The sequence below is a fragment of the Solanum tuberosum genome, unplaced genomic scaffold (assembly GCF_000226075.1).
Source record: "Solanum tuberosum cultivar DM 1-3 516 R44 unplaced genomic scaffold, SolTub_3.0 scf00078, whole genome shotgun sequence".
In the NCBI taxonomy this organism is placed as follows: Eukaryota; Viridiplantae; Streptophyta; class Magnoliopsida; order Solanales; family Solanaceae; genus Solanum; species Solanum tuberosum.
The window spans coordinates 1,256,537-1,271,305 of NW_006239005.1; the positions used below are offsets into that span (position 1 = coordinate 1,256,537).

Here is a 14,769-nt window from a genome sequence, read left to right on the forward strand (position 1 = left end):
AAACTCATCCCACAGAGTTTTAAGCCTTGTGTAATACTCAGAAACAGATGCAGTACCCTGTTGTATAGAAGATATGTCTTTGTGCAAACTATAGGTTCTAGAGCCATCTACTCGATCAAACCTTTCTCTAAGATCAGTCCAAACATCAAATGCACTAGAGGCAAATGCAAGACCACTCAACAAACCTTTGGACACAGAGTTCAACAACCAGGACAACACTATTGCGTTCACCCTTTCCCAATGTCCCCACAATTCTACACCATACATTTCCTTTCTAACAGTTCCATCAATTAACCCAAGCTTATTTCTTCCTAACAATGCTAAACGAATAGATCTACTCCATAGCATATAATTTTCAATACCAAGCAGTTGAAACGAAATCAAGTTAATACCACTAACATCAGTAGGATTAAGAAACAGAGGATGATTATAATCAATACCTTGTCCTTGCACTGAACTGTTAGTTTGAGAAACAAAAGCTGCAGATCCATTTTGAGGCAGATCAGTTGAATTACTTTCAGGTGCCATTTATGATCAGATTGAACTTCAAATCGCGGAAACAAATAGCTAACAATATAGCTAACAGTTCAAACACAAACAAAACAGATTCCAGCCTTATTTCAAGCTACGATCTGTAACGATCTTTAACACACTTCCATGAATCGATGAATCAGTCAATTGATTCTTTGATCCTTTGAACAATACCGACTTCAGTTCTTAATCAGACTAAAGCACAAAGCTCTGATACCATGTTCGTAAACTAAAGAAGCTCAATCATGAATGGAAGATTTAGAGAAGAGAATGAAAAAGAAGAAGAAGAGAGGAGAAGATTTCATATATTGACTTAAAGCAAAAATACAATGAGGAGTAGCTATTTATAGAGCTATCCTTGTACCTTCCTTTAATAACAGCATATTGAGTTAGTTATAACTAACTCTTCTTGATAGACTAATTTGCCCTTTCTGTAACTAACTAACTATTAACACTAATGACACCTACTTTACATCACAACCAAAAGAGGAACAGAGTGAGTCAAAGTGGTAATCCTACGAATATTAGTTGTGGAAGGAAAAGAAAAAATATGGAGCCTTCCGGAGGTGACGAGAGAAATGTGGAAAACAATGGGCAGAGAAAGTTCAGTCCAGGAACTCGTGAGTCCTTCACGAATCAACCTTTCGTTGAAGAAGTATCTGATGATGGTGCAGATTCGTCGGAGGAGGAGAGTGATGGTGATGTTGTTCTCATTAGCGAGGAGGAGGAGGAGGAAAATGGTCCTAATGTTGTTAGGGAGGAGGAGGAGGAGGAGGATGAGGAGAAGAAGGAGGATGAGGAGGAGAGTGATCCTGATGTTATCATTAGGGAGGAAAAGGAGGAGGAGAGTGATCATGATGTTGTTATCATTAAGGAGGAGGAGGAGGACGAGGAGAGTGATCCTGATGTTGTTATCATTAGGGAGAATGAGGAGGAGGATGAGAGTGATCCTAATGTTGTTATCATTAGGGAGGAGGAGGAGGAGGAGAGTGATCCTGATGTTGTTATCATTAGGGAGGAGGAAGAGGAGGAGGAGAGTGATCCTGATGTAGTTATCATTAGGGAGGAGGGGGAGGAAGAGAGTGATCCTGATGTTGTTACCATTAGAGGGTGTAGGAGGAGGAGAGTGATCCTGATGTTGTTGTCATTAGGGAGAAGCCTGCTCCGATGTTGAATGTAACATATGAGGTTGTTCCTTCTACTTCAAGCATGTTTAGGGCGGCAATCGAATCCAAAGAGTTTACTGATACAACCTCATGTTCCGAGTCAGAATTCAGATCTTCAACTGATGCTCTTCGAAAGAATCGAAAGAAGATTCTTGAAGAGTCTGAGTTTCTGAAGTTTATTGTTAAATCAATAAAAAATGTCAATGATCATAATAAAGTCACTCCTCCTGAAAAGAAGGAACATGTTTTTGTCAAAGAAACACTTCCTTTAATACTCGGATTTGAAGACCAGGAACCTCTTCCTCTGGAGAAAGAAGAATGGGAAAAGGAGATTGACAATCTTTTTGTTGAAATGAACATGTGTATCGAAGAATTACATATTGGCTTTACAAATCCATCTGTTTCGCCGATGCAGAGTGGACAACTAAGTGATTGTCAGATGGAGAACCACCATCTTGTTCTAGATGAACAAATTGGACTCATCTGTTCAGTTTGTCCATATGTCCATTTGGAGAGCAAGTACATCTGCCCTCCTTTTGTAAGTATACGAGTTTTGTCCTATCAAGCACTTTTCTTTTCAAATATTTTTTGAACTTTGTTCTCCAATTTATTTATGGTTCACTCTTAAATTCTTGAACTTTTGTGTCATCTGCAGGCTCAGAGAACTCGAGGGAGGTACGAAAGAAAATATTTTGAAGAGTCGCCATCACTCTTGGATGTTCATGGCTTCAGAGTTTCTGATTTTTATGGAGAAGGAACCGTGTGGGATTTAGTTCACCAAATTGCCAAAGCGACAATGTATTTTCATCAATGTGAAGGATTTGAGTTCATGTGGAACAACATTGCTGGAGATATAACTCTTGAGAGGCTGAGAGAGCCCCTATTTGTGAGTAAGGGAGGATGCATTATCTCACACCCACCAGGCACCGGAAAAACCCGACTCACCATAGTGTTTCTTCAGTCATTTCTGAAGTTGTTCCCACAGTGTCGGCCTGTAATCATAGCTCCATCCAATTTGCTTCTTAAATGGGAAGCCGAGTTCCAGAAATGGGCGGTGGACATTCCCTTCCACAACTTGAACAACAAGGACTTCTCTTTAAAGGAAGATGAAGGTACTGTTGGTGTCTTTAACTGTTTATCCCATGCTGTGAAAAAAAATCCACACCTTAAACGCATGGTGAAGCTGCAATCTTGGGCGAAAAGTCAGAGTGTTTTGGGAATCAGTTATGACTTGTTCAGAATTCTCACAGGAGAAGATGGAGAGGGTTATGCCAAAGAGACTAGAGAAATACTTCTAAAATCTCCTGGTCTTCTGGTCCTTGAAGAAGGGCTGAATGGTTGGAATGAGCAGAGTCTTGTGTGGAAAGCTTTGAGAAAGGTTGAAACAGAGAAGCGCATACTTTTGTCTGGAACTCCATTCAAGAATAACATCAAAGACCTGTACAACACTCTCTGTGTAGTTAGTCCAAAGTTTGCTGCTGATTTTAAGCAGAAATGGACTTCTCTTAGCAGTTCCATTGACAAGAATGCTCGAGCGTTGGAAGAGATTAGGGATATTATTTCACCTCTTGTCCATGAATTCACCTTGTGTGGTATCTAATTTAATTCTTGTAACCAAACTTCAAAAGGAAGCAGTAAGGTTAGTATGTACTCAAAGAGGCTCAAATGCTTTTTCTCTAAGGCTAGGATGTTGTTACTTGTTACTGCTTCTTTACAGGCATTTTTATTGTAATCTGATTCTTAGTGGACAATGCAAAATTGATTGTGCTTTATCATCTAAATGATTCAATTTTTTAATGCCTAATCTGTTCTTTGAATTTAGCAATGAATCCACCAGCTTTTCTATCATCCTCACTAGTGTAAAATTGAGTACAACTTAATTACCGTCGAGACTTTGAGGGAAAAATGATTCTAGTATCTCAAAAAGAAGTATTCATATTATTGTCTGGATTCATTCCTTTTCTTGACCTCTTCATAAAGGAAATAAAAATCCCATATGAGTATACACAGTACGACTATCCAAAAATGTGTATACAATACAACACGTTCTCAATGAGTTAATTTACATCATTTGGCGAAGTTCAATGAATAGATAATGATAAATATAAATCAACTCTCATACGAACATGAACATCCTGTGGGTGACGAAAAATTGTATCTGCATTCTTCGTAAACATCCAGGAGTGAATCTGCACATTCTTGAATCCTTTCTTTTTTCTTTATACCAAAATCATAGAATTGCATCAAAGTGTCTGAAACCAGATATTATCCTTTCTTTTTTTCTCTGTCATTCATACGTAAATTCAGATAATTTTCCGTCATCTTAACATTGATAAACATTTCACTATACAAAGATCCAAAGATATGTCATTCACAAACACTTGTACTTAATTAATATGGATAATATATACCATCATTTACTCAAAGTTTATTTTAGTAATATTGACATTATATTACAAATTCATGTAATTTGGTAACTTGACATACAAGTGCAACACACGTGTCCAAAAAGAAGGGACCACAGTTACCAAATGGAGGGAACCTCATATCAGTATAGACTCAGGATAGAGTTAGGCTTCGATGATGGTTCAGCAACCAAGAGATAGAACAACCCCATCACTCCTGTATGCCTCTGGGCATTGCTATAGTTTGACAGTAAAGTTACAGTCTCCCCTTCCGAGATCTTGATAGAGCCAGGTATAGGATAACAACTAGACATACCGACAATGTAACCAGCTTCATTTCCTGGTTCCTTTCCTTCCCCATATATTGGAAGAGACGAGCATATGACATGTCCATCCTAGACCAGTGCCGTGGAATCAGAGAAGAAGAAATTAAGAAAATAATCAACACCAAACTCAACCAAATAATCTTCTGAAGTATGACAATCATGTCATGAAATGAATGCTAACAACACTTCTTTTATCTGATGTTAAGAGAATGAAATTCGATATGGATTCGATCAACCAGTGTTAAGATGCATGCAACAAGCCAAGTATCAACAACAACAACAACAACATCACCAGTGTAGTCCCACAAGTGGGGTCTGGGGAGGGTAGACTGTACGCAAACCTTACCACTACCTCGTGGAGATAGAGACACTGTTTGTGAAAGACTCTCGGCTCAAATGTAGCAAATCCAAGTACAATAATTAAATAAATATAAGAAACATAGCCAACAACAAGGGAAACAATGCAAATCCTACAATAGATGAACAAGAACACAACATAGTGTGATAATCAAAACACAATAAACACTCGACGGTGATTAAAAGAAAAAGCTTTTTGTACAAATACCTCTGTTTTTATCAGTAGGTTCATCATCTGAAAATCTATAAGAAATGTATACAAGTAATCCAGATTGTAAGCAGAACATGACCAAAGAAACAAAATATAATAGCTCAGAGTACCTCTCCATGGAGTGCCATCCCAGTCCCTCCTGTATGTTGATGTGCAGTTCCGTAGATGATATCTCCGCCACTAGGAAAAGTTATGCTTATCTTCTTTGTATGAGTGCAATCGACATTTGCAACAGATGCAGCACATGATTCCACTAAATATTCTATCTGAAGTAAAAGAAATTAACTAACTATTAACCAGATATATTTAGGTAGTAGCAAAGAGTTAAAAATGATTTCAGCTATGAGCTGAATTATCATTCACACCTGGCAGTGATGTCTTGCCACAGTGGCAGTCGATTTTTCTGGCTTTTTCCATGCATCAGTGATATCAAGTATATAAATTTTGACAGGCACAAGGGAGGCAACCCAATCAATATACTTCACTGTGTACTTCAGGTACAGGTTTCTCCTCGATCCATAGAATCCGTCTTTCACCCTGCATCTTGTTTCATCATAACAACATCTCAAGCCTCCGATGTAATCTAGCTCTATCACTCGGTCATTCTCGTCCTTGGTAACATTATAAAGATCACACCTGCATTCAATGCATCCCAATCTATCTTCCGCACCTCATGTATCAATTGCATGTATATTGAACAACCATCTTTCCTCGTATCCAGGAGGTACTTCGACTGGATTACCAACTTCTATTCCATAAGGGTCTGGAACATAGGTGATTGTTTTTCGGGTCTCTGATCCAAGGCCAAAATATTGAGGAAGGCCTTCATCACATATCCCTGAATTTCTTTTGACAATAAAATTTGATTGATTGAACCCCACACCTTTTCGATAATAATATCTTACAACAACCCAGTGGTGAAGATATGTCTCGTAGAGGGGTACCGAATTCCCTGCCTCATCAACTACTTCAGCAACAAAACTTTTGACAGCAATATGGCCTTTAGGGAAGTCAATGTTGTTGTAATACTTGTTAGAGACAGATCCAGGTTCCAGCATAATCGTTGGTGATCGAAAGACAGCAGATTTAACTCCGTTTTCTTCTTTTACTTGAGATTGTGAACTTGGATCAACCATTATTAGCAGTAACATCAAAACAAGTGAAAGGAACTTGTATTTTGAACAGCCTAACATCTTCACTTGATACTAGTATATCTGTTGACAACAATATCCTCAACCAATTAACAACGCATACGGGGCGGGGCGGGGCGGGGCGGGTGAACTACAACTGAAATTCTAAATGAAGCTATGCAGGGCAGGGCGAGCAAAATTCAGGTTGATACGTTAAATATTACTAGTACAATATTTTCGTTGCATGTTCGATTCAGAAGCAAGACGAGTTTTTAATCATCACTGAGATCCATTTATACAGTATGTTCACTATGAATCTACAACTAGTTTTGGTTAGAATACTAAAACTCTTACATTTGACAAGTTCTTCAAGCTTAACAATATGCGTATGTGAAATAAATGGTTGCAAACTATAATAGTTAATTAAATAGTGATGAAATTAAGAATTGTTACTCTGTTTCATTTTATATGACTTACTTTCGTTTATAGTGGATCCAAAAAGAATGACACATTTTTATATTAAGTAACAATTAAGAATTCTTATTTTACCTTTAATGAAATTATGTATAGTCACACAAATATCTATCACTTATTTTAGACCACAATTCTTCATTTTTTTCTTAAAATTCTGTGTCAAGTCAAACTAGCTCATATAAAAAAAGGAAAAAGGGTCTGATATACTCCTTAATTTTGTCATTTAGAGCCGATATACTCATCGTTATGAAAGTGGCACATATATACTCTTACCGTTATACAAATGGCTCACATATACCCTTACCGTTACAAAATGAGCTCACATATACCCTTCATCTAACAGAACTGAAAAAAATAGTCTTACATTTATTTTATTTTACTTTCAATTTAAAAAAAAAATCATGTAGAGGTATATATATGATCCTTCCTAGCAAATTTCAAGGTAAATTTTAATCTTTTTCATACAATTTTTTTTTGACTTCTTAGATTATCATTATCTGAGTTTCTTATTCTTTTTTCTTTCATTCTTTAGTGTAAAGAAAAAATTTAAAACTATTTTTTACGGCTATATTGTAATTTAGTTTTTTGTATTTGTAAAAATAAAAAATGGGGCATCTATAATAAATTTTACAAGAAAATTAGTGAAATATAAATAAATTTGACCATCAAAATAATAAATTTAAATTAGTCATTAAAATAAAATAAAAAATACGTGTGAGGGGTATTAAATATATCCTATATGTGTGGGGTATAATCCATATACCGTGGATTATATTTTTTTCAAAAAAATAATTAAAATATTAAAATAAAATTAATTTTTTCACTTCCGTTAGAGGAAAGGGGTATGTGTGAGTCATTTGTATAACAGTAAGAGTATATATGAGTCACTTTTATAACGAGGGATATATCAACTCAAAATAACAAAGTTAATGGATATATCAGACCTTTTTCCCTATAAAAATGACATGAATGTTGTAGTACAACATGTTTTCGTGTTGATTATTTGAATACAAAAGAGTGAGTGTTATTGTTTTTACATACTCATTTCCTGAAAAAATTTACAATGGTAGAGGTCCAACCAACAATAGTTGTGTAACCCTCCATTAATTAATTGACACTTGGATAATGGGTCCACTTCTTTACCTTTTTACCATCTCTCTTACTCACCTCTCTTTTCGTTCATTTTTTTTCTCCAAATAAATATCTAATTCTCAAAACATAATTAAATAATTAATACATTTGATTAAAAAAAATATCGATAAATACATTTTCTGTTAAAATAACTTAAACACTTATAAAATTGTTAACATTAAAAATAAACTTATTTTTCAGTATATTTAATAGAATCAAATTAACTCAAAATACAAACTAATTTACTTTAGCATATAAATTGATTTGATAAGATTTTTATTATTATTATTATTATTATTATTATTGTTATTGTTATTATTATTATAATATAATAATAATAATAATAATAATATCATTCAACCTTAATATTATTAGAATTCATTTTTCGTGTCTTTACGTACATTCAGTTATAATATATATTTTCTAACGTTTTTCTATTAAGTATTTTAAAAAATTATAACTTAAATTAAGAAATATTTATTAGGAGTAAGAAAATAAGAAAATGAATGAAAAGAAGGGTGAGAAGGAGAGAGATGGTAAAAAGGTAAAGAAATAAACACATTATCCAAGTGTCAATTAATCAATGGAGGGTCACACAACTATTGTTGGTTGGACCTCTACCATTATAAAAATTTTCGGAGAGAGATGGTAAAAATGTAAAGAAATAGACACATTATTCAAGTGTCAATTAATCAATGGAAGGTCACACAACTATTGTTGTTGGACCTCTACCATTATAAAAAAATTTGGAGAGATGGTAAAAAGGTGAAGAAATAGACACATTATCCAAATGTCAATTAATCAATGGAAAGTCACACAACTATTGTTGGTTGGACCTCTACCATTATAAAAAATTTCCTCATTTCCTTATTATGTATAGCAAGAATACAAGTAATGTATTAGAAGAAGGAATTAATAAGAGATAAAAACTTACCAGATAAGCAAGAAAATCAGTGTGGAGACATAGGGAAATTGCAGGAGAAATTAGGAGTTTTTTGTGATGAAATAAATAGAAAGCATGACAATTCTAGTTCTCTACGTGTTTTAAAAAAAATTTAAAAAAAATTAAAAATTAAATAAATAAAAATAGTTCTCTACGTGTCCTCTTTGCTGAGGACCGTGCTTACGATGTCCGAACGGAATTTAGGTTGTTTTTAAAGTAAATACTCAACTGATTTAGAATGCCAAAGGAAACAGGTAAGCTATCCATATCTAGAATATCATTTTTTTATTATTATTTCTCATTTATTCGCATCAAAGTCCAACTAATCCAGATTTATACGGTCTTGTTCCTTATTTTCCTTGAGTAATAGTTAGAGGCACAATGTTTCATCATGAGACACATTATTACTTATATATACTTTAATTTTGTTCTCATTTTATTATTCATATGCACCAAAAAATCGTTTTAAAAATACCGAATCAAATCAAATTGAAGTGCACATTTTTTCAAAACCGAAAATCGAAGAACTAAACCAAAATTTGATAAAATAAAACTAAACAACCGAACGTCAACCTCTACTGTATATGACTAGAAGAACAGTTATTACAATAACAGAGTAGTAATAATGGAGTATCTTTTATTTCTATTAACTGTTAGTACACATATGCCTTTTTAAATTAGTATCAATTTTCCTCACATATAATAGGGTAATTAGGCAAAGTGGTCATTCTATCATTTGCGTTACTAGAAAATTAGTCCAATTTTTAAAATGATTGAAATTGGCCTAACCCGCAGCATTGACCTTACCGCGCAGCTAATGTCCTCTTCGAGCGGCAGATCGCACGAAATACATAGTGCCTAGTAAAATGGAAATAACTTTTAGCACATAACTTGGCACTACAAAAAAAAACTGTGTTTAGCTACAAGCAAAATTGGTCGCTAAATAGATTATTTTGTCGCTATTTTGGTTTAGCGACGGAATAGCGACAAAATATTGTTCGTCTCTATATTGCGCGTAGCTAACCATTTAGCGACAAAAAAATTGAATCCGTCACAAACTGAGCGACGGATTTGCGACGAAAGTTATCCGTTGGCAAGATTAGCAACGGAAAAATCTGTCACTATTTTGTAATTTATGTCGTTGTTCTTGTAACTTATTTCGTCGTCTCAACATATTGGCGACCAAATTATTGTCGCTAATTTCGTCACCAATTTCTTTAGCGACAAAAAATCCATCGTGTATTTTAAATTTTATCCCTCTATTTTATATATTATTTCATCGTTTCATTCATATAGGGCGACCAAATATTTTGTTGCTAATTTCATCTCCATTCATTTAGCGACGAAAATAATTTGTCACAAATCTATCAATATTTTTTTATTTGTGTAATTAAATACACATTTCAACACATTATATAATCATAAAATTAACTTAATCCGTAGAAATTAATATTGTACAAGATCCAAAGTACATAGCTAAGTGCAAATGATATTACCAAGTTCAAAATATCCCCAATGATAAATTTCAAGCAAAATATATAGCTGAAAGCATTTGCAACAAAATCTAGCTAACAAAAACTAACTAAGAGAGACTAGAGAGCCACAATCATTCCTCAGAAAGCGATGCACGATCCTCATCGATATTTTTTGCAGTTGGAGCAGGAATTACAGGTGCAATAGTTGATGGATGGTTGGTAGCTGAGTCTGGTTGAGATGAGGCTGGAGAAATCAAACCACGTATCTGCTCTACAAATATAGGAAGCAAGTGATTAGTTAGCGAAGGAATCATTCGCACCACTAACTCATCCATATTTCTGTCGGTGTTGTTTGAGCATTTGGACATGGTACTGAGCCAGAAGCATCAGATCCAGAAGAGACACGAAAGTTTGGTCCATAAAATACTTTTGCTTGAGCTCCAAGACCATATATCCTTCTTTTCTTTTCCCCTCCCGCTGCTTGATAATATGCTTTCCATTGATCAACTTCAGATTGAGTTTGTGTTTGGTTCTGTAATATTTCTTGATATTTTTCCTGCAAAAGAGTGAAAATTAGTGAAATTGTTTATTTATAACAACAATAGACACATCCAGACTCAACTAACAGCAATGAGTTCTCATGTGTTTAAAAAATTATGCATTTAAAAAAGGTCTAAGATGCAAAACAAAGTTCACATGAGTAAATTTTGAACAAAACCAACATCAAATATCGAAAGCGGAATTCCAGATCAACACCAAATATTGAAATCTGAAAAAACTGCACTTGAGAAACAACTATTTAAGCTGCAACACCTACTTCTACTATTCCTAATATCTTTGTCAGGCTTAAGTGTCTAGAGAAGGAGAACACAACTCATAAAAAGCACTGACTGAAATGTATCGAAAGCAGAATTCCAGATCAACACTAGTCCTCGTGTTGATCTCGTGAAAAATAATCTAGGAGAGGAGCTGGAGAAGTTGAGGAATGGTCAGATAAGTCTGAGGGTCAGAAAACATAGATCTTTCTTTCCTAATTTGCTAGGCTGCAGAAAGGAAAATGTCTTTTTTTCCAGGTTGCTGCAGTCAAGATCCCAGTCCATAATTTTACTTGTGATAATCCAAAACCACAGATAATGCCTTTCACCTAGTAAACTTCAGTAGTTTTCCTATTGTCTAACCATAAGTCCCCACCTTTGGAAACAATAGTATATTGGCAGTTAACAACATTGGTTTTCCTTCATTCACATGGTGATAACAGTTGCCAGTTGAACCAGTTGGCGAATTAAATATACGTATACTGTTTTATGTTCTCCGTACAGTGCACATCCTAAGAGGACTTAATGTTGGTCTGGGAATTAATTTTTCATGTGTTGAGCAGTGGAGACCCATTACTGAAGAAGGTCTGTATGTTGCAGGAAGACTTACATGTATCTTCTGTTATGGTCCTAGCAGCAATGACACTAGAAATAACTACAATGTCTAGCTACTCTGATCAATTGTGTTCCAATCAAAATCAAAATAAAAAATAACAGAAGCTAGAACGAAAATAAAGGGGAAGCACCTGCAACTTATTCCAATCAAAATCAATACCGACAATAACAATGAAGCTCGAAAAGGGGAATGTTTGCTAGATCGAGATAAAGCATTTTATCTAGATTTGTATAAAATAAACACAACAACAATATAAAATTAAGAAATCGAGTTCACAAGAAATCTTCATTCCCTTTTGAAGAGATGTCACCAAAAGGGGCTAGAAGCTTCAGATTTTTCAACCACTTAGCAGATCATAAAAGCTTCATGCCAATAATCATAAGGGAATGGAGAAAACCAAGTCATCCAATGTTAACCACTCTCCTAAACTATTTGAGAAGTAAGAAGAGATATAGGCATTATTAGGATCATCAACTCATGTATTATCAACAGTAAGAAGAGATATAATGAGCAGTGGACCAAGACTGAAAAGAACACAACAATTGAAACTAATAACACCAGCCACAAATGAAGAGATTAGAAAGCACCTTGGGATCAGCAGTAAGAATATTGAAATTACATGCACGATTTGAGCTCGTTCACCAACAAAAGATTTTCCATCATGACCATGTGTATGGACATGCAATGTATCTCACTTGGTGTTGGATTGCGACCATTTTTAATAGCCTATACAAGAAAAAAAAATTAAAGTACATGAAAATATAAAAGCATGGTATAGTGTAATTCGAGACCATATCTGTTAGTTCATAGCAAAGTAAGGTTAGCTAGGAGACACATCTACATCAGCACTACATCGACATTAACAAATGTTTTTTCTTGTTCACAAAATTCTAGAAAATCCTTAGAGATAAAACTTGAATGCTAACTCAATTGCAAATAGTCACTGTGACACAAGTAAATGAAGGGTGCGTGAAAATATACTTACAAGTCTCTTACGATGCTCTCCAATGGTAATAGAGCCTCCCGTGTGAGTTCCTTTGGCAACTGCATCCTGACCGCCACAACGATTTCTTGAATTTATTTTTGACTTTTCAATAACCTCAGGTTTCTTCCAAATACTCATCCAACTTTCCCATATTTCTTCTGAAATATATTTTGGCCGTTTTCCTTCTTTTTTTAAGCCAGAAATGAAATCACTGTACCTTCTCGCTGCCTTCCTTCGCCATTGTATCTTCACTTCACTATCAATGGATGGATCCCAATAGAATTCCTTCTGAAATAGTTTTATAAATAACAACATCAGTATCCAAACTATAAAACTGATGAACCTTTTTAATTAAAATGCTGAAATATTATACCTCGAATTCCCCTAGATAAAAATCTTTTGTTTCTTGTGGGACACTTTTCCAATTAGTTCCCTTGGGATCAAGCTCACTCTTGAAAGACTCACATATTCGATTAGAGCAAGTACTTGAAGGTTCCAACCTGAAAAAAAATTGAAGATATTATATGAACTCTTTGATACAGAAATTCACAGTATATTAATAATAATAGTGCAAACACACACTAACCCGGCAGCAGAAAGAAAAACAAGCGTCCGCTGTTCAGGGTTACTATTGCTCTCACCTTTACCTATTGTGTTGTTTTTACTAGATGTAGAGTCACCTGTTACGTTTCTCTTATCAGTAGATGCACCCTCACCTATGACCTGAAAAAAAATTTGAAGATATTATATGAACTCTTTGATACAGAAATTCACAGTATATTAATAATAATAGTGCAAACACACACTAACCCGGCAGCAGAAAGAAAAACAAGCGTCCGCTGTTCAGGGTTACTATTGCTCTCACCTTCACCTATTGTGTTGTTTTGATTAGATGTAGAGTCACCTGTTACGTTTCTCTGATCAGTAGATGCACCCTCAACTATTGCATTGCTTCTATTAGGTATTACAGGGGCTGGTTCAAGATGAACTGATGGGGTACTACATTGATCTAATGTTTGAACATGAGGAGAAATAGTAGGAACTAATGTCTGAACTTGAATGATATTATTTGGTCCACTAGAAGAACTAATACCACCTTGTTGAGAACTAGTTATGGGAATAGGAACAGTGGGCATATTAACTTGCTTGTGCTACCTCGATCTCCAATTGACATCTTGCTTGCACGACTTGTGTTACCTCGACCTCTGCCTCGTGTCATATCTACAAAAAAAACAAAGTTAATCATATTTATCAAATCTAAGTTAAAGAATTTCTCTCTTTTAAGAAATATTCAGATTCTTTCACACATGTCATGGACCAAACTGAACTTGAGAATGTCCAGAAGTAGGAAAAACTGAAGTTTGAGAATGCCTTCCAACTATATAAACAACTATCTTATTTCTTGAGTTTGCTCATGCTAAAAGGGAGGTACATTTAGAAAAATTTCATCCAAAGTTGAAGCATGTCAGACACAAAAAGATACTAATAGCTTTAAGAAATTAGAGCTACAAAGCACAAAAAAGATACAACAATCAGTAAGCACTGTTTTTCCACAAGAAACAAATAGCATCCAAAACATACTACTATAAACAAACGTCATTAAAGACATTGTAGCACATTACTATCAATACACTAGTCTGTATCTATTTCTTCTTCGAACTCCTCATCATCCTCTTCAGATTCATTCTCAGTTTCATACTCGTCTTCTGTAAATTCTTCATCTAATTCATGATGCTCTGGAAACAATCCATAATCAATTGGTTCATCCATTTCAATTGCCTCCCCATTTGGATCATGCAGAAGTATAGTTTCATCAACAATAATATTCATATCTATCTCATGAACTTCAACTTCTTCAACTTGAAATGGAAGATTTGGTTCTGGTATTGTGATCACTCCCTCATCAGGTAATTCAATGACATCTCGAGGGTTGACTTTTAATACAGCTAACCAATCATCCTTGTCCTTCTTTGTGCTAGGATAAGACATATAACACACTTGAGTTGCTTGCATCGCAAGAATAAAAGGTTCATATTTTTTAAATCGGCGACGATGATTAACATCGACCAATTTATACTGATTATGCACCTTAACACCAATATTTAATGCTGGATCAAACCATTCACACTTGAATAACATAACTTGCTTTAAAGGTGCTCTACGGTATTCCACTTGTATAATTTCTTGAATCCTTCCATAGTAAT

At 34.7% G+C, this 14,769-nt stretch overlaps 1 protein-coding gene and 2 pseudogenes across 1 annotated transcript; 1 reads left to right on the top strand and 2 right to left on the bottom strand.

The window, feature by feature from the left end:
- Positions 1–1,081: 1,081 nt before the first annotated feature.
- LOC107060415 (SNF2 domain-containing protein CLASSY 4-like) lies at positions 1,082–3,297 on the top strand. The gene is made up of 3 exons (XM_015308353.1): positions 1,082–1,579; positions 1,648–2,235; positions 2,353–3,297. The coding sequence occupies exons 1-3, from the start codon at positions 1,082–1,084 to the stop codon at positions 3,295–3,297; spliced, it is 2,031 nt and encodes a 676-aa protein (XP_015163839.1).
- Positions 3,298–4,226: 929 nt separating this feature from the next.
- Positions 4,227–6,189, bottom strand: LOC102603156 (uncharacterized; annotated as a pseudogene).
- A 3,951-nt stretch (positions 6,190–10,140) lies between these two features.
- On the bottom strand, positions 10,141–13,701 carry LOC102603494 (uncharacterized; annotated as a pseudogene).
- Between the last annotated feature and the right edge of the window lie 1,068 nt (positions 13,702–14,769).